The 27,015-nt window shown below is 38.3% G+C and overlaps 1 protein-coding gene across 4 annotated transcripts in view; it reads right to left on the reverse strand.

Annotated features, from left to right (window-relative positions):
- Positions 1–27,015, reverse strand: part of peak1 (pseudopodium-enriched atypical kinase 1) — an 81,058-nt gene that overhangs the window by 15,904 nt on the left and 38,139 nt on the right. For 3 of the 4 annotated variants that reach the window (XM_026366039.1, XM_026366036.1, XM_026366040.1), the window contains 2 exons: positions 23,590–23,666; positions 3,129–6,643 (listed from right to left, as the gene is read on the reverse strand). In XM_026366039.1, coding sequence (XP_026221824.1) covers positions 3,129–6,508 — 3,380 coding nt within the window. In that variant the 5' untranslated portion in view covers positions 6,509–6,643; positions 23,590–23,666. The remainder of the gene's footprint in view (positions 1–3,128; positions 6,644–23,589; positions 23,667–27,015) is intronic. The other variant, XM_026366038.1, reaches the window with a different exon arrangement.

The raw sequence follows: 27,015 nt of genomic DNA on the forward strand, positions 1-27,015 counted from the left end.
AATCACTGATCCAAACCAAACATCATACACTGTAATCTTAATACCTTAGTGTAAGTCCACATGATTCCAAATGGTCACAGGTATTTACAGAAGTAAAGGAAAATAAAGGGTTTCAGTTCTTACCCACTGTACTGACTCACACAGCTTCCCATTCGAAAACCTTGAATGCAAGGCAAAGATGAATTCACATTCTAGCTAGAGAAGTAATGACAGGCTGGCCAGTTGTGAAGATCCAAAAAGTAATTTCCTGTTCGTGCCTTGTGTCTCTCTCTCTCTCTCTTTGAATGTTCTTACCTGCCTAAGGTAATGTGTGTTTGCCAGCACTGAAGAGCACGCCTACTGTTGGCCAATAAAACTGTGGAATTAACCCCTCTTCTGCCAGTCAAAGCACAAAGACTGTAGATTGACCTGTGTGACCAGTTCATGACATGTAATCACAGATCCTCTGGTTTGTTTACTTGGGACTAATCTGGTTTTTAAAAAACCTACAGTGTGCAAAATTAAAAAGTTCTTTTATTAACCCTAAAATACATTTGCATCAAAGATTTTTGGTTCGATAAGGAGACATAAACACTGTCAGCAATAATGGTTAGTGCAAGAAAAAGGCATTAAAAATTGGTGATGGGGACTTTGTTATTTTAAATCAAATCCCCTAACTCATAACTACAGCAATTATAGAAAGTGCTGTGGTTGAACAAAGTCTTTTTCAGAGAAAAAGCTCCAGTTTTTTTTTTACTTTTAATCATTTGTCAGACACTTTTATCCAAAGCCACTTACAAGTGAGATAGAAGGTACAAAGCAAAGGCAGGGTAAGCATACTGGAGGTATTTTTTAGGGACCTGTACTGGAGGTAGGCCACAGCCAGGATTTGAACCCTGGTCTCCCACACAGAGGGCAGCAATCTTAACACTACACTATCCAACTATTTTGTAAATGTACATCTCTTTAAAGCTGGGCTGGACTTAACTGGCTTATTTTACCAAATGACTGTGAGGTTTTTACTTTGTTCATTCCAGAAACACATTCTTTCTGTATACTTCTGATTTTGTTAGGTCAACTCAAAACCATGATCCAATATGTCAGACGATCACTATATAGATAGTGGAGCAATACTGTGACCTACTACCAACACTGCAAGTAAATAAATTAGCTAATCATTGACAAGCTCACTGTGAATGTTATGAACAGCTTAGTCAAAAGGTAACCTTTGTGAAAGGTGTGTCAAAAAAAGGTAGATTTGGCCAAAGAGACCTGTTTGAACGTGTTTCATGTTTAATCCAGTTAGCTTTAAGTATGATTCCACAAAGGTATTTATGTTTGCTTGTTTGTGAATGTTTCTCATACAATAGTACAAAACTGACTGCAGTAAATGCTTAAGAAAGTATTGTTGAGGGAATATAGTGACATTACAATTATTATTTGTATAAAATATAAGGGAAATAATTTGGATGAAAACAGTGAGACAAAACATTTATTGTCAACAATATTGACAATAAATGTTACTGAAATTTATAGTAACATGTACATTGAACAATCATATATTTTTCTAATACCTCCAGCACACCCTAACATATACTGCTTCAGTAAAGCTTTTTCCCAGCATCCCATATCGATAAGAAAACTAGCACATACTTGTTACACTTACTGTATAAAGTAAGAGCAGAGACATGAGCTCTTGGAAGAAAGGAAGGAGCAACTAGAACTGCAGTTTGAGAAGGAGTGAAAAACAGGGAATCCTAGAAAAAAGACAGAATGGGGCCGAGCTCTTGACAGGATGGAGGAGTGAAATATTTAAGAGTTCACTGTGCTTTGGGCTCAAAGGAGGAAAACGTGAAAGGAAGGCATTGAACATAAGCAAAAGCAATGGGAAATAAGATAATGACATGGTGTAAAACTAAGCACCTAGAAAACATCACAAATTGTATGTATAAATATAAGGGTCTGAATACAAAAACGAGGAGAAGAAACAGTGTGTGTGTGTGTGTGTGTGTGTGGGGGGGGGGGGGGGGGGGGGGGGGGGCAAATGTTAGAGCTTAACAAGCTGCGTATGAGCTAAACTGTAAGAAGGTGTGACACCTGCTGAGTAAACGACCACAAGCAGCCCAGGACGAGACAGCAAGATAATGTTGTACAGAGAACTTGATTCAAGGTGTATTATATAGAACTAAACTACCTCCGGCTACCCATGTTGCTGCATTAGGAGAACAGTTTTAGTAGAACACACTGAAAACATTGTACCTATTAGTATGCTAAGTCAATGTACTAGTATGCTAAGTGCTATGTAGGAAGGATTATTTTCAGGTTTCATTACCATATCACTTCCTGGAAATGGGACTAGATTTGACACTGTACATTTTAGATCAAATCATACACTTGGATTAGAAGTTCATATTGTCCTGCTGTCACCAAATAGTAATATTGGAAATATTATGCTAAAACAATGATAAAGACCAAATAATTTATAATGATAAAGAACTAATAATATCTCTCTAGGATATGTGTACTTAGTTTCATTTTGAAAAATCAAATCACATCTTATCTTATAACTTTTTTCTCAGCTACCTAATCTAACAAAGTGGTTAATCGAGTAATTGTTGATTGATGAGTATTCTCTTCATAAAATATTGACATAAGGGAAGAGACCACATAGACTGTTGAGGCAAGCAGTCTGCTGGGCAAGTGGGCGAGCAGACAAGCCAAATTAAGATCAAACTTTTCTATCTGTGGTGCGAAATCTGTACGATGTGTGGAGAAGCACTCCTGGCACTATGGAGGAGTACTTGGCAAGTTAGAGCATTTTCATTTTATGCTGGGTCCCATGACAACAGGAGGTGATGAAGACAGAACAACTAATTTAATAGATTAGTAATCAAACTGCAGACATTGAAGACAAAGACACGTAAAAAACTATTTGTAGAAAAGCAATGTTTTTCTTAAATTGTTTCAAAGTATTATTATTCACTGTCTCAAAATCCCTTCCATGGGTTGAAAACATATGATTTTGGTATAAGGTTACTTATTAAAGTCTTACTATGAAGTACAAACTGTTACAAACCAAAGCTTTGAGTTTTGGGTGATTTAAAATATTTTAATATACCAATGTTAGAGGACTAAATAAAACTAAATACCTGAAGTCCTTGCTGATGAGATCAGAGCCGGTTGTGTATGAGGTCTGACTTGGGCCCAAGGGTGTGGATTCCTTGCCCTTGTCAGGTGGCAGCAGGGCAGTTTCTCTGCATTCCTCTACTCGTAGCTCTCCATCACTAGGGGTGCTGCCACCATCTGGTTTGTAGGTGAATATTATGGTTGGCTTCTGGGTGGGATCCTCTGGTTTGGCCTCTGTGAACCAGTGATGATGTTGTACTGGTGGAGGTGGAAGAATGTGAATTACTGTTCCATCAAGGCCAACCAGCTTGCCCTTTTCCTTCTCTCTTTCCACTTTCTCTCTCTGCTCATCCTCATCCTTCCGTCGACGAAAGAAGCTCTTAAAAGAGATCCAGCGTTTGGGTTTGGAACTTTCTGCTGAGATACGTCTCCCCTCTGAACCTGGGCTTGTTTCACCTTCACTAGGTCGCACAGGAGAACTGGAGGCCGAGCTCTTGGTCCAGTTTCCAAAATGTCTCTGAAGGATGTTAGAGGCATGGTATGGAGAAGATGTAGATCTAGGAGGGGGGAATGGGGCATTAGGCTCTGATTGAGGGCTGGAGATGGAAACAGCAGCAGAGGCACTCTGTGATTTAGACATAAGCTTTGAAGGTGTGTCTTTCTTGGACTTGGAAATACAACCATCAGTTGAAGAAAACAGAGACTTTGGTCGAGTGAGGCTCTCCTTCATGGCATCAGGTGGTAGGGCATACAGTTCCTCAGAACTAAAGGTTTTGGTTTGTGCTGAGGGGGATTCTGGAGGAGACTGTGGTGGCTGGATGGAGGCTACAATCTGTGAAAGCACAGCACTGGCCTCCTCCCTATGGCTTACCACTGGCCCAGAAGACAAAGCTAAGTCTGGATCATCATCTTTACTGCAAGCAATGTCTTCACTTGTCTTGCAAGTGCGTGTAACAGAGTTAACAGTAGGGCTGGTTTTAGGCAGATCTGCAATAATGGCAAGAACGGCAGGGGAATTTGTTAATGTAGCAGGAGAGAGAGCTCCAACTGTGGAGCTCATAACAGTGCTAGTTACAGTGCTAGAGTGTGTAGTGGTTCTTGTTTGCGGATTTGATGCTTTTGATACTACTTCAGGTGGAACCTTTGTTTCTTCAAATGAAGCTCTTTCTGATGTGCTTCTACCTGAGGCAGTTTTCTCTGTTGTGGAAGACTGAACACTCTCAGAGGAGCCAATCTCTTCATAGGTATGGCTGACTACCCTACTACCCACACCTTTTGGCTGTGGGAGTTCCCCACTGGGTCCCAAGAAGCTCTTATACACAGCTAGGTTATCATATGCACTTGGATTGATTACAATAGGTACCTTTACAGCATTCTTTGAGCTGCGGGCATAGGCTGGCTCATCTCGAATAATAATAGGGAAAGGAGGCATGCCGGCATTATTAAAACTGTTAAACTTGATCTCAGATAAATTGGGGGATTTCACAGGTACAGTTCGAGAGGAAGACAGTCCAGCAGTGGGAGAAGTAGGAGCTGACTTGTGGTTGCAGTGCTGAGTGGGAATAGAGGGACAGTGATTACTCCCAATCCCAAAATCAACTTTAGGTATCTTTTGGCGAGGACTTGTGCTTGATGTCCACACTTCTTGGTATCGTATGTGTCCTGTTTTTTTTCTGGAGATACTTGACAAAGCAGCAGATGTGGATGATGTTGGCATTACATGAGAAGAGGAAGAAATAGGGGAAGTTGGAGACAGGGGCTGACCTAAAGGAGTGCTACAAAACGATGATGGACTAGAAGGCATTGAGAAGTTGTTAGGTTTGGGAGCAGATTCTTGAATCTGTTCGTCTTTGTTAGTCATGGATGCTGACACATCAACTACAGTGTAAGGCTTACAGATCAGGGATTTTTCCAAATTCACTACACGGTATGGTTTAGCTTGCTCCTCAGTGGGACTAAAACTGATGGTGACAGGTTGACCTGGAAGGGCCTGGGGCATTGATGTACCTTCTCGACCATTCTGCTCTTCTAATCTAATGGCCAAGACAGCTTTGTGCGTTTCCGTCAACTTAAGTGGACTTAATGCTCTATGGACAGGTTCCTTTCTTGGAGAGGTACAGGGGACAGATGCCTTTAAAGATGTAGGAGAATGTACGCCATTTCGAAGAGCACATGGAGCACTGCTCCCACTGCTGGAAGTTGTTCGAGAATCCTCTGGTAGTGATGATGATGATTCTGGAGAAGTGGTCGACTCTGAATTGGATAGAAAACCACTGCCTTGCATGTCATGAGGTCCATAGGGAAGAAGAGCTCCAGTGGAGTCCACAGAGGGGTATCCATTCAAAATCTCATCATAGCTATCATCATAGTCCACTGCACAAATCCTCTGTAGAGAGCGGTTGCGAAGTGGCACAGTATTCCACTTTTTCCCAGCAGCAAAAGGCACTGGGGACAATGTGGCAGCACGAAAATGTGCAAATCGTGGTTGGCCTCGCATACGGATTTCCATGGCTAGTAACTCTTCATCACTTTCATCCCAGCTCTCATGTTCATCATCATCCCCGTCAGTCTCTTCTTCATCCTCCTCCTCCTCCTCCTCATCATCATCATCTTCACCTTCACTGGAAAACTCTGGGTAGCAAAAGCGACCACCCTCTGTGCTGATGATCTCAGTGCTGTCACTTAGGGATACCCGTTTTTGAGCTGTGCCACCACCACTACAACTGCTGCTTCCAATGGCCAGACAACTTGAGGCTGGAAGTCCTCTTTCCAAGGATCGTCGATATGAACTACTGATTCGGCCCCAAAATAAGTCCTTGGAGCCACAAAAAGCTGTTGGAGAAATTGCGGGGCCTAACCCAGCAATCTCCTTTAAGACATCTGTCAGCCCACTGTTGTTATTTCCGCTAGGTGTTCTTGGGCTAAGTTGTCCATAATTTTCGACCTCATCACTGCCATCCTCTCCTTCATTATTGTTACTTGGCCCACCAGGTATCTTACGGTTTAGCCCATTGTAGTTCATTACTGTGAAGCCTGATGTTTTGCCCTGTTCTAAAACATTTTGTGGTCGTTGTAGGTTGCCAGCTGAATCTAGCCCTGCAGAGGAGCAGGGCAACATCATAGTTGGCTTAACAGCAATGGTAGGCTTCTTAGCCACAGGTGGTCGGAAATGTCCTGAGTGTGCAGACCCACTGCCAGCCCTCTGGGAGTTGTTGGTCTGGTTAGGGTTGGCTCTGACACCAATAGGGGCTGGATTTGGTTGCTGAGTTGTTGGAGATCTGTGCTCAGGGGGAGGCCTACCTCCACCACTTGGAGCTAAACAGTGCAGACTCTTAGGTTTAAAGCAGTTCTTGCATTCGCCGGGTTTCCACACGTGCTCAGTGAAGGTGCTGCAGGCAGACATGGCTGCTACACCAGTAAGGCAGTCTACTGGGTCAATGGACAGGAACCCCCTCCATGAAGTTATGAGCTACAGAAATTAACTGTAGTATACCAATGGTGAAGACTATTCAAGCCTCAATTGTGGGTGATACTGGACCTGAAAAAGACAAAAAGAAAACAAAAGTTTTATTAAAATCATGAATTTTATTTTATTTTTTTGCCACAAATGCTACACCTAACAAACTGCACATAAGTCAGAACATTGATATCACAATCTTGCATGTTAATTACATGCAGGATTGCAGCACGTGTACATGTTATTGTACAGACCCCACTATACATTAAAATTTATTAAACAGACAGCTGCAATGAAGAGAAGAAGGTACACTGCAAACTCACAAACTGCATTTCATTAGGCAAAAAGGTAAGAGGCTTCCATTAGATAATTACTTCAGTGATTATTGTGTTTCATGTCAGCTGAATATCTGAATGTACTCAATGACAAGGTTTTCTCATCAATGGACTTTCTTTCCCTGCCCAAGCATAATCCAATGCCAGGATTTCTGAGCTAAAATTGTGCAAAGGTTGTTCAAGGAGGTTACAACATCAATTCCTCAAAGGGATTGGTCACCACAGAGTCCAGTAACCCCCACTGAGAATCTTTGGGATGTGCAGCAAAAGACTTAATGTAATGGTCTGATCCCATTATCAATACAAGATATTGGCAAGAAATTAATGTCTGAACGGAAATACATGTGATGACATTGCATAAGCTTATTGAACCAATGCCATGGAAAAAATGGTTCAAGGAATATTAGTGTGCAACTTTTCTTCGGCCAGGCAGCATACATGGGGGTAGACAGAGCAGAAAAATCAGCTGTGTGAGACTGAATTACGCAGAGCTACACTGTCTCCATTAGGTGGCAAACTTTGTCCACTTTGCAGTCAATCTATTCTTTGAGCTAGTGATCCTCCTCCTACCCTTCAACTGGACCTGTAGGACTCAAAGAGCAGAGGGGCACAAGAGAAGAGGATTACGAGAGCTTATTTCAGAATTGCTGTTCTGTGTTGTTGTTGGCTATTTCAGACAAGCTTAGGTGAGAGAAAGTTACTGATATTGTCACTGAATCAAAACCTTAAAGCCCTAAATCCTATGAACTAGAGCAGTTAGGTGGGACATTACAATCACAATTCTTTCAAATGAGTTCACTTGCACTCAGTCTAACAAATGGCATGGAGTTGCACATATTTACAAGAGTAAAAATAGAAGCAGTTTTACTCTATATTGGGCACATTTGAAATGTATCAATTGGAGTTGTTAGTGAAAGCGTGAGCAGTTTTTTAAGACAATTCAGCAAGACAGCAATCCTAACCAGTCAGGCAATGCAGAAAGCCAATTTGTTGATGACCAGACTGAAGGAAAACATTCCCCATATTCAAAAAGTGAAAGAGCCTGCAATAAGATTTTGCAATAGCATGGCCAAACATTTTAAAATACCTGTGGCTTATAGACTTCAGTTATTTACTGCAAGGAATATCTGTCTGTGTGTAGCCTCTAATGCTGTTTAATGGGTTGATCAACTAGTATACAAATTCAATGTGTTCAAATCCATTCGAGTCATACCAGTACATAGTCTCAGGTTGTCAACACCAGAGCATACATTAAACAGTGCTAAATTACTCTATTTTTATTTATCCTTCCCAATCTATCACACAGAGCAGACCTCTTAGGACAACGTTTCTCAGTGCATTGGTTGTTTTCTATTCAATAAATGTGCAACTGTGGACACATTCATCTAAATTTATTCCAAGAAATAAACAGAGGCTGAGATTGAACCTCCTATGAAAAACTTGTTTATTACTAATTACTATAAGCCCCATTTCAACACAAATAATGAATCTAATGTAGGCTGAAAGACAAAAGAAAATCTGTTATTTAAATCAGCTTTATCCCAATTGACCAGTCCACATTCTCACAATTATAACAAGCTCTTGAACACATTAACATCAAAACATGGATAATAAGTGGTGCACTGCTCAAATAGCTAATTAAAATCAAGATATTCCACGAATCCTTGTTTAATATCACACAGGAATATGCATGTTACATAAGCTGGTTCATTTTTTCATAATATATCTATAAAGAACGTTCGCTTTGGGCAAACTATATTATAATATATTTGGAAATATTACAATAAAAGTAAAACTATATAAAAATAATATTATAATAGTATAACTGACTGTGGAAAAGGACAGATTGAAGTAACATAAAAAAGAGCATTACAAATATAAAAAGCAATGAAAGGCATACATGCAGTGGAAGCAAAAGTAATAGAGGCTAAAGTGAATTAAAATACCTATAAAATCTTTACTGTAAAAGAACTGTGAAATGAGTCTGATTCTATTGTTGGTTTTAAACCCATCTAATCACAATTTACTAATATAGTCAGATCAAATCACAAAGCTGCAATTTCAGATTTAAATTTTTGTGGTTTATTCCATTACTTCTGAGGCATGAAAGTCACAAACAGCATAAGGCGACATAACAATGCATGTCTGACATTTTAAATCTTAAATTTTATTTTTCAGTTAGTTGTTCCCATTGAAGCTTCAACATTTGCATCTACTCTTGTCCACATTATTGAAAAAATCTAATGTGAAGTATTTAGACATTTAATAGTTGAAGAGCTTGTATAAGAGTTTATAGTTTTATATTTTAACAATTAAAGAAGTAAAAATCATCATCCTTAAGAAAAGTAAAGAGCAATGTGTTAGAGCCTGCATCTGTTCCTCACTATGCTTCTGGCTGCACTAAGAAATCAGCTTTTCTTCCATGGAAACCTATCAATAGTTTTGAGCGCTCTCCTTCAGCCAGCAAAGCCTGATTAAGTGATCTTTGCTAAAGCAATATTCTATCTATTGGCTAGGGTGAGATAGCTTATTCAACTCTGTTTCACATGTATAGGCTGCCAAAGGATTATTATACAACACTTGGCCTAAATACACTATTGGATGTGGTGTACCTCTTAGGAGATAACCCAAACGCACAGATGAAATAAGCTCTTGCATATTTCTTCGGATAATAAATCATATATGTATACATATAATTACCATGACTATGTTTCACAATCACCTCCTGAGGAGCATATAAGTTTTAAAAAAGAAAAAAAGGTCAATATACTTTTAAACATTGGTCATTCATCTCAAATTTGAGTCCGTCAGTAGCTGGACTCCAGAAACCCTCACCTATATGACTTAGAGTCTTCACCAATTTATTGGTCTTTCATCTCTTCATGTACTTCCACTATGATTTATTAACAAAGTAAGTATTATGTGGAATAATACAATTTATTTCAGAGGTGAACCAAACCAGCACTCCATTAAATAAAGCTTAGGCTATGACTCATTATTGGGCTGATATTGACAGGGATGGGTGAATCTGTGTTGCTAACCATCTAAGGTCATGCGTGTCAAATCCTGTACGGAAAGATATTACTGTGACAACACCCTACACAGGGCCGGGCACAATAACACAGGAACTCCTGAATCAAACTTTGTTGTAGGGAGGTGGAAGATTTATCCTGTTACACTGCATCCTCACAGGAAACAAACAGTGACATTTAAATAATATTGTTCAAAACCTGCTGGAGCTGTGACACGTAAGCACTGTGTATTTTTGTGGCAGACTCAAAACTGCATGGACGACCAAAACTATAGCACTAGAAAGGTGCAATTTCAGTATGTGAAAGGTCTGTAACGGTTCACATGTTTTAGGCTGCACACTTTCTGAAGACAAAAAAAGCATTTTGCTCATTTAAAACAAGAATAACCCCATCTATTTTACTTATAAGCTATTGACCTCAATGACACACAAGAGGCACATTTAAGATTGTTTTACACAGCTGTAATGCAGCTGTGCAATGCTTGCACAAGAATGTTTTGAAATGGACATCAGAGAAAGACATTAAACAAGTGGTATTAACATGGATATTGAATAATTGCTTGCACATTGAGAACAAAATGAATTTCTGTCATGGGATCTACACCAGACAGAGTTTCTTAGTAACTATTTTATTTCTTTCGTGAGACAACAGAAGGGGTGACAAAGGGAACAGTTTTCTATTAAAATCGAGATAATGTCTCCTTTTGTGTTTACTTTCTTCAAAGCATGTAGATGGTATTATGAACTACAGTTCCCAGGGCACACTGTAATAAGATAAGTAATTTAGAGCTTCTTTGTTATTCTGAAAATCAAGAAATATACATCACATATACCTGGCAACCAGCAGGAACCCCCAGTGGTCGATTTGATGGTATAATTTTAATTTTCTCTCAGCCACCGTTAAGATACTGTTGTGTTTTGTATTCTTCCACTGTGGTGCTGACATGGCACTGCATCCACCAGCCATGAAAACCTACTTACTGTTAATTTAAGTTTCTCACAAAGGAGAAGGAGAACAATTAGGGGACACCTTGGGGACAACAAACCCAATATTTGCCCAATAATAATTTCTAAACCAATAAGTCCAGTATGTTCCTGTGCATCTAAATCACAGTATAGGAAAGAGATGAGATAAACTATATTAATTCCCAAACGAAATTCATAAAAGAGGGGGATACCTTTCTAAAACAAGTAATCCCTCTTTCTTATGCAACTGCTTTTGTCCATTTTACTTCTTTTTTTTTTACATTTTTGAACATGAAAATGATCTGTGGCTATTCTCTTTGCAGTAAACTGTAAGTGTTCCTACTCATGCCCATCAGCCAAATAAGAGACTCCTATTTTTGTCTAACTTTCCTTATGTAACAAATATTACACAACACAATTGAAACGTGTTAAATTACATACATAAATTTAGTTTGAATACAAACTCCTCAAGAACACAAATATTTTTGTATTACTGTACAAATGTGCAGCATAAAGATATAAAACACCATGAAAATTTTATTTTCTGTCTTGGGTTTTTGGGATTGTTCTATAATACTGACAGAAACTTATTCATCCTGTCTTTGTGCAAGGCAACAGTTCTGACTATGCAACATCTTTGATCAGTGAGATATGAGGCTGCACAAAGATGCCAGCCACAACAGATTATTGGAAAACATGTCACTGGTATATTTCCTCTCTTCTTTTGGATTTCTGTCTGTTCCTTTTTTACAGGATTCTGACTTGACTGTCAAATAGACTCAAATTAAACAAAGGATTATAGTTATAATTGTATTCTGTTGAATGAGACTGATAGTAGCTTAAAAAGATGAGGAAGGAAACAGTTAATGTAAAAACACAGAGAGCCGTGCACACAACAACCATGTGATTAACACATTCTTGGTTTGGTAGTAGATTTGTTCTCACTGTTCTGCTTCGAGTAGGTGTATGGCTACGATTTGTTATGTTTACATGCATTTATTAAAGTAGTATCATCAAGTAGTAACAGCAAAAAAAAAAAAAAGCTTACATAATGTAAATAGTCAGACATTTCTAGCAATTATGATAAATTCATTATTACTGTTGTTGAACTAAAGCAAAAAAGTTTAAATTGGCAGCTTAAGCTGGAATGTGGAGCTGAGAAACAAGCCAGATTGTGGATCAGCACAGTGTGGGGGTAGGATCAAGCCAATCATAAGAAAAGCTAAAGTGTAGTTTATTTGTTCACTCTGTATAAGGCTGCTCCCCCCTCTGCTACAGTTATTTTGCTTTGTAAATGGTCAATTACATGTATCAACATACTGTTCTGCGCTGTGCAGATTAGGCAGGATCGAAACATCTGGGACCATACATCATATGATTGTAATTTGTCCACTGGGGGCAAGGCAGGTTTAGACTGCCTGCCAGTTTCAATAATGAGCTGAAACTCACTGATGAACAACTTTGAGTTTTAATACAAGAACATAGTATCAAAGTGCCCCTTAAATATACAGATATAATATTGTAATGGTTCATCCATCCATCTATAATTCTTATACTTATGGCTCATGGGGGGGAGGCAAGAGCTGATCACAGCTGTCACTGGGCAGGAGGTGGGGTTCACCCTATTACAATATACACCAGTTTGCTATTCGTTCTCTGAATGCACCTCTTTTAGAATTGATTTTAAGACCTCGCTAATTGCTGTACCTCCAAGGTGCTTCATGCCCTCTCTCGCTAGTGTAAATTTCCAACGTGGAACATAGTTTGAGATCCTCAGGCAGAGGTCTTTTATCAGTTTCAAAAGCCCAGCTGAGAAACTCGAAGACAGATCATTTGCAGTCAGGGCCCTGAGGCTCTGGAACATCCTGTTTAAAGATATCAGGTTAGCTCAGTCAGTGCCTTCTTTTAAATCTTTTCTTAATACAGTACATACTTTCCTGATTTTCAATGAGTTTTTTTTTTCCCTTTCTCTTGTTGTACACTGAATTTGTTTCACTAATTGCATATTATAATTGATAATTGAAGCGTACTGAATTTTTTTTTCCTCCAAACAGCATTCAACAATTCTCAAATATAGCCTGTTTGCCACTGCTGTCAGGAAATACATATTACCATGTACAAAAACACACACAGTTCTTTCTGAAACAGGAAACTGTAATAGGTAAAAGATCAGGTTACAGGCACTTCAGTGCAGAGGCTGTACTCATTAACCTCACTGTTAACCTCAGCTGCCCCAGCGCCCATCTTCCTCTCATATTTAACTGATTCTCTCCATTTACTGTACAAGGCGCATCTTTCTCACATTCTTCCTACTTTGTTCTCTCTCTTTCAAAGTTTTCTTTGTTGTTTGCCTTTTCCCTCTGGCCTTAAGTTTTCCCATTGCACGTTTTTTTCCACTTTGTCCCATCCTACTCAGTTGTTATTTATACAGTTTTTTCTCCAAGCTCTTCGTCATATTTGCTTTCTCCAATATGTAAATCTGCTGTTTGCTGTCTCTCTGTGCTCCAAAAATGTAAAAAAAAGGATATTTTGCAAAACCCTACAATAAAACCTAAACCAGAAGTTAACCATACACACAGTTTTATATCATTATTATAATCAACAAAACCCTATCACCAGGTCCTCACCAGCAAAGACACATACAAACACACCTTTATTGTACTTGTCAGACAGCAAAGTCGCAATGACTACCAAAAACAAACCTTGACGCATTAATTACAAGTAACAATTACAACAAATAACAATATTACACCTTGAATAAAGAAAAGCAGTAAGAATGCAAGCACTTGCCACAAGGACACATAGTAACCAACTACTGACAGAGACAAACTTTCTTTTGTCTTTTCTGTAAATCATTTGTACACGTTTACTTTAAATAACATGGTTTGATCCTTGGCTCCTCCGGAACTAGATGATTAGTGACCCCCATATTTTTGTCTATTGGTCTATTGCACCTTGCCAAGTAGCAGCTACATATTTGAATAAGTGGAAAATTGTAAAGTGCTTTGGATAATAGTGAAAATGCAGTCCAGTCTATCATAAACTGTAATGGTTTTTGGAGGCGTTCTCCCACTGGCACTTTTGTTCAGATTTCCATGTTTAATGCACCTGCAATTCATCGACAAACCACTGTTTTTGTCTCTCTGTTGGTGGCCCAATATTGCTGAGAAAACACACATAACAATATATTAATTATAAACTTTTCACAGGTGAGGTTTACCTAAATTAGGTAAAATTAGGCTGCAGAGCACAAAAAACAAAGATGCACACAAACACATCTATGCACGAATGGATGACTATTTTAAATGCATACTAAACTGCTAAAAATCCAGTGCTGACTTTTTCTTAATGCCAAAAATCTGAAAACAACAAACTCTGCACAAACAAAGCTATGTCTCATTAAAAAACAAGCCATTAAAGTATGATGGGAAGTTTCAGGGCGGGTTTCTGTTTCTGCAACTGCAGCCATTCTGATGAGATGCAGTATTGACCCTCAATCTGTGACCATCTGCTCATGATCTGATACCAGCAAACACAGTCTGGTTTTGTGCCAGAGTAGATATCACACAACACCTGCTGCTTAGTACCACTATCACCAAGACACACGCCCCCTGGGACTACCAAGTGAGACCCAGATTTGTACAGGGATAAGAATAACTTCTGAGGGGCGACTTGTGGTATAGAACTTTGTTTACTGAAAGCTACCCTAGTGAGACTTATGCATAAAACATTTCCGTCTCTGTGTGAATTTTTGAAAATGAAGAAATAGTTTCAGACATCAGTTCAGCATGCAATAAACCAGCCCTGATAAGGTAAATGCAGTCATCGTTAGATTTGTCAAGTGCCCATGACAGATAATCATTTGTTGGGACTTGATTTCAAAACAAATTTACAATAAATATAATGTGCATGAATCGAAGGGGTATGGATACTTTCTGAAGCAACTAAAGCTAACTAGTCATTTTAAACTAATAAATAATTACAAATAATTACAGAACAGAACAAGAACAGCACTAGTGAGCACAACCATTGTAAATGGATACAGTACAGTCTTTCCTGTTCTCGTCCGAAGATGGTGTGATAAGCAATACAAACTGTACTGCACAACCAGACTTTTTGAAAAAGTTACTAGCTAATTAATAGGTTTGTAATAGTCGTGAAATGAGACCAAAATAGCAAAAGAAAAAACAAGTAATGAACCGAACCAAGGCGCACTTCACATAGTTATCAGTCCAAAAAGCATGTAAATTTGTGGAGATAATTAAAAGACAACATTAAAACAGCAAACAAACTATTCAGCATAAGTTAAATTGGATATACTTACACTTCCAATAAAGGAGATTGGGTTATGGCAGAGTGTGACTTTATGAAGATGGAGAGAATAGGACAGGCAGGGATCATTGAAAGGGATACAAGATGGAGAGATTGAGATGTACAGAAGTGAGGCATCAAAACCAGAGACTGAAAGCTCACTGCAAGCTTTTAAATCAGGTTTTACCACACTCACCTCTCCACAGAGAGGCAATGTTTTTCCTCTGGGAAATGTTAGTATGCTGAGGACAGGAGCTCATTTCCCACCCAGGGCACGTTCATAGAGAGGCAGTGGAAGCTCACTGAGCCTGGTACATAATAGTGGAATAACTGAGGCTGAAAGCTGAAGCCATCAGGAGATGGGATATTGGATTTTCTGCTGCTTTAAGGGAGAGGGTTTGAATGATAAGACAGTCATGCCAGTGGGCTGGAGAAGAGCAGAATAGATATGAAATAGGAACAGTACTCCAGAGCAAGATGTTAGGTTGTGGGTGATCATTGTGTACGTCTTCAAAAGTAGCCTAATTCACCATCACCTGTTCACAATGGTGCTGTACATAAACAGTGTACAATTAACGTTACACACCTATTTAGTAGTGCATTTTCATTTCTCTGGAGTACATATTTTCCTTGAGAAACGAAATGAAAAAATTGCTTTTGTAGCAAAATGCCTCTATAATTTTATGTTGGCACATGGTCTTTGTGTTTTTTTACATAGCCTTAGAACATATTTGATCCCAAATGTTGGTTAGGATTCTCAGTTATCCAGGTGAACCTTTCTTCATTTAAACTCAAAAAGATACTTAGATATGTAAGTTAATGTTTTGACTTAATAAAAAAAAGTCTAGTTGTCAAGACTCAACTTCCAGACATCCCTTAAAGGAGTTTTTTGTTGGTCAGAACCTGAATTAAGGCCACTATTTGTATTGAATAGCACATCCTGTGGATGAAAAATGAATTTCTCAATGCTTTGTAGACAAAATAAGTAATGGAGTGACTGAATGATCTCAAACATACCGTTTCTTTGGTATTTCTGTACTACAATTTCTTCTTACTTATCAGTCAACAGATACTGATATGTCTGCATTAAGATTAGTTTAAGTTTTTTTTGTACTAAAGTAATTGCATATCAGTATTCTCCCTACCTAGCATAAAGGGATATTATAGACATCCACAGTTGAAAGCATATATCTAGTACAACTAAAGACTCTCTGCAGCAGTTCAGCACTTTGGTAAAAGGCACTCTGACAGTAGTAAATTTAGTGAAGTCTGTACTTTGTACTAAAGCTGTTTCTCAGCTCATCCAAGGATTTAAAATGATGACCTTCAAACATATCTCCTAGTTATTTAAGCAGTGGCACCTCATACTACAATTCATAGCTGCCATTGACTAATATCTTCCCTTAGTCATGGGGCTGTTGGTGTGTAATAAGTCTCTTTCAGCATAAACTGTCTGGTTAAAAATATGAGAATGCAGTACAGGACAAGTAATGTTGAATGACATTGCCTACAGACAATGACAGGTTCTGCAAAATCTCCAGAGCCACACGAGTGAATGTGAGTGCACGGCTGACTTGTTCCACATTAATTCTCAATTTCTATAAAATTTCAACTTGTGTCCACAGAGAGACGCTGTCAAAATGATTCTACTGTATGTCGCTCCCATTTCAAGGAGCTTTTCTGCAAGTATGACCCTTGCTGTTCAATTGAACTTGTGCTTTGAGTAAAATCAAATACTAAGCTGGCACGTAAATCTTCACTTATGCATGAGTGAAGGACTGAACAATATATATTTAAAATAAAGGGAAAATCCCTATATATTTTTATTGAGACAGCAAATGAATGAATGAGAATGATACAAAAAAGTGAAATGGGCTGATAATACAAAGATACTAAGGGATGATACTACAAAGAAGTCAGATTAAGGAACTGCAGGAACTGCTAAGACTTCATTTCCCTTAAGTGTTGAAAGTCAGCTACAAACTCCATGTCTTGTGGCTGTAATAGCTGAAATAAACTCTCATTCTAAAAATATCCGTCTGTAGCTCACAGGGTGGCATCACCAGGCTTTTGTTTTTGATCTTTCAAGAGATGCTCTTGTTCACAAGTATTGATTGAACCAAGAAGAATAAGCGATCGATTAAACCCCAATAAAAATGTAAATTCTATAAAACAGATAAAAACATAGGTAAAACATATGTAAGGTAAACAAAGCAACAGAGATACAAAGAGCAAAAATAGTAGACCGTGTACATAAGAGAGACAGGGCACATTTGTCTTTACAGATTCGCTTTAGGATGTATCAAACACAAAGCAGCTCCCATGAATCAGCACAAATATTACTACTTAGGGGCTTCTGACGATATAAAACCTTAATACTATGCAGTGATACATAAGATGACTTAAACATGGTCTTCATTGTGGACTGGCCTTTACAAAGTCCATGCTGCTTCAAGGGCTCATTCATATTGATGAAACGCAAGATGGACTGAGTGTAATGGACTGAATCCACAGTGATGTACTAAGTGGCTAGACAGCTGGCTCTGTGTGTCTGTATGTATGTATGTCTTGTAGCTGGCTCTGTGTGTAGCTTTATGCAAGGGTATGTGCAGCAGCTGTTTTCTGTGCACGAGAGAGTTCCAGGTAAAGTTCAATGGATGATTTTTTTGCTCATGATCTTGATTCCTGTATTTGGTCAAGATTAGAACTGTAACCAGGCATATGAATGTCTCTAATCCTAAGGGTATACTTGACTGGGAATGCATGTGTGCCATTAACAATGGAAGAGCTTCAAAACCTTTCTGTAGTTCTAGAGGCACCATCTACTATACACTGCAGAAAGAATCCTTACGCAACATGTAATTAAACCTCCTTTTTGTTTCACTACTAAATCTAGTCAGTGAGTTCAGTTGGTTGCAATCTGAGCACACATTTAACTGCGACATTTACTGGGCCTCCTCTACAGTTCCTTCAAGTCTTACATCTTCCCAGAGTAAACAAACTAAAAAACACGGTACCACCCCTTTAAGCAGTGATGTTGACAGACAGGGATGAGTAATGTGGCAACTAATTTCGCCAACTTGGAACAACAAATGCAAAACCAGATGATATTGTCAAAAACAATTGCCTCTCTGAAGTAGTACGGTTTAGTCATTATCCCCTGGCAGTTGTTTCATTAACAATTCCACAAAATGGTAGAATGCAGTATAGTTTTATTATTTGCACTGCAGATTTCTTTGATTGCATTTAGCTCATTAGTTTTAAGCTATACTGAGTGTTTTTGTGTTTAAAGCATCACCTATTATACTATACTAATTATGTTTTGTAATGTAAGCACTATACCTGTAGGAAAGTGTGTACTTGCGACACAGTATGTCTAGTAATTTTATTGATGTGTCAAATAATAATAACAAAAATGTAAGTTACTGTGAGGAGGGGCCATTTTTAAATCTTTTAAGGTTATCTACTCTCCTACATATTTCAGGCAATAGGATATGAGATGTTATAATGTAAATTAGTGCATTATAATAACGATATAGCTATGCAATTTTATAATCAGTTTGCAAGTGGCAATTCTAGGCGAATATTCTGTTATTCAAGTGACACAGCAAGTGAGTCAGTAGCAGAAGCTAAATAACAAAACGATTTTGTAAGGGAGAGCAAAAATTTAAAAAGGACACAAAGAAAAACAACAACATTCCAGAGTAATGTTCGGTATTTTGCAAACTCTGGGAGAGTTGTTGCTTTCTGGCCTGGGAAAGAGCCATTGTAGGTCTCTGGGGAGACCAACCCGATGGCCTCCAGACAAACACCAAGCAGAGTGGCAGAGCAGACACAGCAAGATGCGTGGGAGTGCATAAGAAACACAAGAACCCCACGCAGTTTTATAGTCACTCAGACAAAACGCTCCAAAGAAATGCAAATACAGAGTTTCCTTGCAAAAATAATTTTTGACCATTTGGCCACCCACTCATTCAAGTTGTTCGTAACAGCTCTGCTAAGATTATGTGTGATATGTAACAGTATTTTTAAAGTAGGGATGCACTGATCACATATTAATATCAGATATCAACACAAATATTTTTAGATATAATAGCTTGAACGGGTATCAGATAATGGGGCTGATCCATGGGCTCATCAATTCACGTCAATTCTACCTTTGCAACTCATGCTACATCATGCATCGGCAGCACGTGCAGTTTGCAAGCAGACTTGACTGACATGGAGGTACATTATTTCACAATACTACATCAACAACTTCAACGGCTACTTGAAATATCGACAAAGAAAATATCAGTGGAGTGGTGGTAGTAGCACTACAAAATACAACACAACAAACTCCAACGGCATCATGCTGAGGAGTACAAAGTTCCTGCAGATGGACAAAACACAAGGAGATGATATAACAAAACAGTTAACTTTGGTGGATGAACTATAAAGACGTTTGCAAAAGCCGGGAAAGTTAAAGTCAAAGCTGAGGAGGCAAGCTACACAGGTTACTCATTCAACAATCATATCAGATTGGTACTGGGCATCAGCCGATATGCCACAAGGTCATTGTAAATAAAGCACTTTATCATTGCTGATTGTAGATTTGGCTCATTTAGAGGAAAAACATTTTAACTGTCTAAAAAACTGGTGCAAATTGTCATAAGTCCCCAGTCGAGGAAAAACAACAAAGGTCACAAAAAAGGATTCTTTTAACATAACTCAAAGAAAACAGTAAAGAGACAGATCCAGACTGCTCGATGTGAAATCAGTGTGTTTAGCTTACCCAGGTAAAACATCGGCCAAATGTCTTTTGACATGTTTAATAACTTTTTGCATACAATGTGGAGGACGAGACATCCATAACATGTTCATTCACTCCTCACTAAATTTACAGTACAAACTCAAACGTCCAAACCTTGGATTTCCTGCACACAACTCCAGCTTTGCAGCAAATCTGCATTAATGTACTCTGGTTATACGGCTATAAATAACAAGCATGTCATGATGAGATTTTATTTTGCCTGCTCTCACATTTTTTTCTTTCCTCTGTGTCTTGCCAGCATTTCCACACCAACATACACATGCACACGTATGCTCATTGACTCTCACTCACTCTCTCTCCACAGTCTGCCGTAAAATTGACACAGTGATTAGTCAGAGGCAGGTTGGTGATGACTGTGAAGAGCTCAGGAAGAGTTGACTTCCCCTTTGACCAACATCCTCATTCCTTCCACTCTCTCCTCCAAAAAGGAACAAAGGCTTGTTTAGCACCAGGAAACATTGAGGGTAGCATCGCATTGAAAGCTGGATATTCCTGGGATGCAGTGAGGGTGCAGTGAAAAGCAACCAGTTGGGACAACAGTAGATTCTTTTGGCTTCAAGACTGTGATATAACACTTACACACTCTTGCCAAGACTGTCTACACTAGCTGACTGCTTTGCCAGGATGTATTTGAACACAAGGCATGCAGCATGTTCACTTCTTGTCATGGAATATACTTTTATTATGCTATGTCTTTGCGCTACTGAATATCTAAAACAGCAATATTTAAGAAAGATAAAAGTATGGTTACATAAAAAGACTTATTTAATAACTAGAACATGTTGGCAGACTGTCACAATTAGGCAAACATGGAAGTCCAAGAATAATTACATATTTAAATTTGGTACTAATTAAAAAAGAAGAAGCAGCTCAAATAGATGTAATATCGACTACTAACTATTAGACGTGATAAACATTCACCACTGGCCAATTCAGGCCTTCATTTGTCTTTCTGAAGTACAAGCACAAGAGCTATACATATGCAGAACATATAAGAAGCTCCAAAAGACAGAAACAGCCTTGAGACAAAAGTGAATATGCTGGAAAATAAACTTGTCCTACTTTCTTGGAAGAACAATTGCCTGATTCTGCTAAGGTGCTCAACTCAGAGAAAAATCCAAAAGGGGAACAGATTTGATAACAGTTCCCAATTACCACCAGCATTTTTTCTTTTCTTTTCCTTTTCTTTTTTGTAAGAATATTTTCTTTCTTTTCCCATGGCGGTGTGGGACTTTGTTAGGGTTATGTTTGTAACACTGGAGAGGTTTATTTCACTAATGATTTAACTGTGGATTTCTCCATTTCTCTGGAGAATGGCTACACTAATCCAAAAATCAGGCTACAGTTTGGAAAGCATTAACAGCTGTCTTTTTGTGCTATGTGAAATCAGGACTTTAGTTCCAAAATGTGTCAAACTCTGAAGGAGAAAAACAACAATAATGGCACTTCTTATTAAGTTTAGGTTTTGCATCCAAGATCAACCTGCAGTTGGTGTCTGAAAACTGGAAATTTGTGTCAACATTATGTAGTATGGACCAAACCTGCACCATAACAAAGTTGTGAAATCAGTTAAGCAGGTTTTACACTTAAAGCCAAAATGTTTTAACAGTAATGACAATTACTATATTTTCTAGAATTTAGTTATTTGGCCAACACATACAGTCACTTTCATTATTGCAATATGAGCAATAATTTATCTTAGTGCCTTTAAGGAGGTGATGAGAGGTGTGGACCAAAGCATCAGAGCACCAGGAGCTTGGAAGGCAATACTGCATCATCCAGTTACAATGAACACAACACAACTTTGCTCTATAGTGCCGAGTGCAAACCAAACTAACAGTAGCAGAAACTAATGGATACCTGACAAGGCAGAGGCAGCAGTGGGATGATAATGCAATCCTACGCTTCTAACGCTTCCAGGTGAAACACACAGTAGACGAAGGCGAGCAGATGCCTGCGGGTCAAATGCTACCTTGCTTACCTTAAACCAGCACCAAACCATTTGCGTTTGTGTCTGTGCGCATGTCTGTGTGTGAAATCAAGCCATTAAAAAATGAAAATTTCTTGGTTGCGAGGAGGAGTTTTGCTGGCAGCCAGTGTTTGCTGCTTACTACTTGGTGCAAAGATGAAAAATACAGTATGTCATATCAGCATCCCTGGTTCAGTTCAATGGGCAGTCGTCAGCCACTCCAAGCAGTTTACATTTGCATTTAGTCATTTGGCAGACGCTTTTATCCAACCCTATTCTCTGCAATATTAATGAAAGCTATTTTTCAAATGTTCTTGATTTTTTCTCAGTTCAAAAGGACAACTTCTACAGTATGCATTCCACACAAAGGCTTCTGATTTGTATTCTTCTGATCTGCTTTCTTTATTAGTGTTTGTGTGTATATGTCATAAAGTTCTCAACACAAAACACCAAAGAGAAGCAAATGTTACAGACAAAACTAAAGAGAACATAGCTATCTGGTGTTCCAGACAAAAGGTCAAATACAGGATATAAAGATTCTATTATTGTTACACACAGACAGTAACATCTGTGATGGGAGCTGTAGAGACAGAGCACATACAAACAGAGCAGGACCCAAACCTGCTGAGACACAACATTACAGATGGCTGCTTTTTACCCAGCTGGCACTGAGGCATATGGAAACAGAGATCATTAGCAAGCTAAAAAGGGCATGACAACATCAGTAAAGGTAAGCCATCAATAAAATTCCCACAAAGGAAACAATGCCTAAAACGTCCAAGATGCACTATTTTTGTGTTGGTAATGAATTATAAAATGTGTAAAGAGCTGCTCATAGTAAAAAAAAACACCTGGACAATCACTGAACTTTGCAGTTGTCCTCAACTCAGAAGCCTTTTAGTGCATTTCCACTGACTGATTTGGTTTTATTTAAATCCAAATCCAAAATCTAAATCTAATGTTTGCTGTTTCTCTCTACTGATCAGCTACAGAGCTCATCCAGTTTTGCCTACTGCCTGTAAAGAATCAATTTATCCCAAAATACTATTACTAAGTTAATATTTATTATATACAATAAGAATGGAATAATCTGATTTCAAATAATACACTAACAAGCAAACTGAAATAGTTGGAGCTGTAATCAGTATCACAGTCTGTCATTTATTAAGTTGGGAACACTGGCTTTGGGCATACAGTTATGGTCTCGTACAAAGCTAAGTACTGCCATGCAAATGCCAAACTGATCTGGAGCCATGCAGCGAGTGGAATCAGCAAAATAATGAACACAGCATGACAGACTAATCACAGCATGACTCTGGTCCGTGGGGAGTAACTAGACTGTTCTGGCATCAACTTTTAGAGTCACAAAAATGTATCTTCACAATTCAAAACAGTGCCACACACAATGTTACAGAAAAGCAGCTGCCACAGACGATAAACTGACGGTTTGGTAAGATGTTTGTTCAAGTGTGCAGGCTGCATGGGCTGCACTAAAGAACCATAAAACAGCCTATGTGAACTAGAGAAAAACACAGATGAACAGACAACTGCACGCACAGACACACAAACACATGCACATATGATAACAGGAAATACACTCACAGTGCATTAAATCACAGAGCAGTGGAGGCAGCCATTGAGTCTCAATTGATGAAGCAGAGAGCACCTACTGCTGGAACCTATGGAAGATAGAGAGACAAAAACAAAGAGAAAAAAGAAAGAATGCATGAGAGTGTGAGAGAAAGAATGAAGAGGGAGGATGACGGAAGAGGAAACAAAGAAAGTAAAACAGATGGAGGGGGAGTGAAGAAGAGAGAGCATTTTGTTAGTTTGCCTGAAGCAGGTCTCTTATCATTGTGCTTCATTTTCAGGGGAAGTCATTATTCTGGCATGATGTTACAGAACAGATATCAGATTTATTGGTACATTCACACACCCAGCTCCCTAACAAATTCAAAAACACTTTATAACACAAATGGACACAACTTGATGCACATGAACTCATTTGACCCTCAGGAGATCCTGAGATCTTGTTCTTACTGTAGCAATCTAATACTATCTACAAATCTTGGCATAGAGTATGAGTTGAGTAGTAGCCCTACATCACAAGAACAAGCGTCTGAACATTGTGAATATTAAATATAGTATGATTTAATTATTTTTCAATAAATACATTCTGTAAAAATTAGTGTACACATAAGAAGTTCATTCAGAATGATGTAAGTTCTGTTTTAGGTGTAATTTTCCAGGGTGAACTACTAATCAGTTCTCAAATGATGAAAATAAATGTTAGATTTTGTGATACATTTGGAAACTTGATCTTCCTTCTCTGTGCAGAAATGCTTTTGCTGAACCCAAACAACACAATGAAGTATGTATATACAATCTGATCTTGTCGTAAGATTGCGTAGTCACTACAGTCTATTCAAGATACAGTCAGGCTTAAGATTTTGTTTTGCTCAGTTGAGCAACATGTAAAGATATATCCCCTGCTATCCTATATGCTAAAAACAAACTGTATAATAATAGATCTCATAATCCTCTTGGTGGATTTAATGCCACCTGTGATGGGAGGGCACATTTTTTGTCAGCATACTGAAACTGTGAGCCCATTAGCAAATTAAATTTTCCATTTGCTGTGGGATTTGTTTTAGGTGTTGTATTTGGAGACAAAATAGGTTGTTCATTGAGTGTTGCTATGCAACCAAGGAAAATCTATGAAAATAAAACAAAACCATTTCTCCATGTTAGCAATTCAATCATGAAAACTGTTCTGCATGAATTTATCTGAGGACACACCATATTGTTGGGGATAAATATAGACACAGTCATTGCAGGAACTCCAGGGTTTTTCATATGCTTTTTTTTAGAAAATGATTTGGCACAAAGGGAAATTCTGAGATGATTACACTGGTGAAGTGCATTATTGAGCACAAATAATGAAAATACGCAATTTGGTTTCATAACTGTACTTTTGTGTGTGAAAGTTTCCCCTTTATTACTGTGGCGCTTTAAGATGTGTGATATTAGATATTTTTCACTAAGCGGCAGAAACACACCTGGGTGCAGCTATTCATCATTAGCATCAAGTCTTCATGCTTTATGTGTGTGTGTGTTTTTTTGTTGTGTGCAGAGACTCAAGGGTTTATTTGTATGCTCACACAACTTGCTAGTTAACACAGAATAAAAATGCAAACACAACTGCTAGTATGACACAGTTAAACTGGAATAATGGACTTACATTATGTAATGAGCTTGTCTCTTGCAGAACATCCATTGCTATGTAGCTCATTATCAACAAACTCTCTCCAGCTTTGATGGCATCTAATGAACATGTCTGGCAATTCCCAGGCACAACCCATTAACGTTTGATCTTGTTATCTTTTTTAGTGTGCACGAGGGACATAGATTTTATTTTTCAAAATGTAGATGCCATTTTTTGTAATTGAGGTATAATTTCAATTGGTTATGATTACTTTTTCCCCACCAATTTAATTGCCGAGATCTCAGAATATGGTGCTACAATATCGCTACAGCGGAGTCCAGTGTGAAAAATACAAACAAATCCTTAGCCTGAAAATATTATACTATATAACCACATGTACAAAGAAAGGAAGAAAGTTATCAAGTTTAATTAATCTAACTGGAATTTAAATTCCAAATTGTTGACATTAAATTGCTTAATTAACTTTTTTTGTTTTTTTATTTCCTGCACGAAAAATTTAAAACTGTCATCTTCTCACATGAGCGCAGGATAGTTTCTGCAGAATCAGGTCATTGTCTTGACTTGCTGTTTAGCACATTTAGCACACAATAGAAGATTGTCTGTTTCAGATTGCAGAGAATGCAAGATGGGGACACAATGCAAAAAGTGCAAGGCAGAAATTTCTGCATCTTATTTACATCACATCGAACCAGCAGCAGGCGCATGACACAAATGTTGTCAATATACCCACATGCTCACAAGGATGCAGCAGGACAATAACCTGCTCTATTCAAATTACAGAAATTGGAAATTACAGATTTTGTGTTTGCATTTTCACATACAGATCTCCAGGTAATGTCTAAATAAAATCACGGTTGCAGTACATGTCTTAAAACAGCTTTCGTTTATCTTTGTCGTAGTGACACACTGATAATGCTACAGTACCATTGTGACACAGTTTGTTTTGCACATTTCAGTTGTCTTAAAGTGTTGTTTGCAGGTGCTTTGCATGTGTGTCCCTGCCTCTGTGAATTTTGCTGACCGCAATCCCTCCCTCACACCTAGTAAACAACAGCTGGTTCCAGTAGGCCATCTGCTACCTGTAAATTCCCTTCTACAGCACACACAGCTCTATTGGTTTGTCTCCTCTGAGAGGTGCACTTCCTAGGATGCTGTGAGAGAGTGTGTGTTGCTGCTTTGACACTATAATAACAGTTTGAATTTTTGTCTGGCACACTCAGCAGTAAACAGGCTTTATATTGACTGAATGTTTCCTTTTTTCATTTCTAGCATGATTGAGTGGTCTGAAAATACATGTACCGATTACTGCTATGGCTGAAACCTAGATGTTCAATATCTTTATCATTCACAGGATGTGAATACCAGCTCCCTGCTGGTTCCATCACAGACTCTTGGTGTGTGTTTATGGATGTTAAACGTTTCAGTCATGTCACTATCAAACAAAAATAACTGGACAAATATTAAATAATTTTTTCTGACTCACTTGACCACCTTCACCTTTTCAAGTTGATGATTAGGTTTTGGGAGCATACTTTGCTGACTCACTCTCATTAAACTGAACTGCAGAGACACTGAGTTAATGGGTTACAGTGGAGCTATAGAAAGTCAAGCAGGACAACATGTGATTGTGTAAATGAAATAAAAAATAAAAAAAACAGACTGGAAAAACATACATGAATCAAAATTAACCTTTGTTTGTTATAAACAACACTTTGAATGAGTCATTTAACCTCAATTGTGCGTAATACCTACTTGAAATCAGCTACACAAATCATTGAGATATGATGACAACCATTCACAAA

The sequence above is a fragment of the Anabas testudineus genome, chromosome 6 (assembly GCF_900324465.2).
Source record: "Anabas testudineus chromosome 6, fAnaTes1.2, whole genome shotgun sequence".
In the NCBI taxonomy this organism is placed as follows: Eukaryota; Metazoa; Chordata; class Actinopteri; order Anabantiformes; family Anabantidae; genus Anabas; species Anabas testudineus.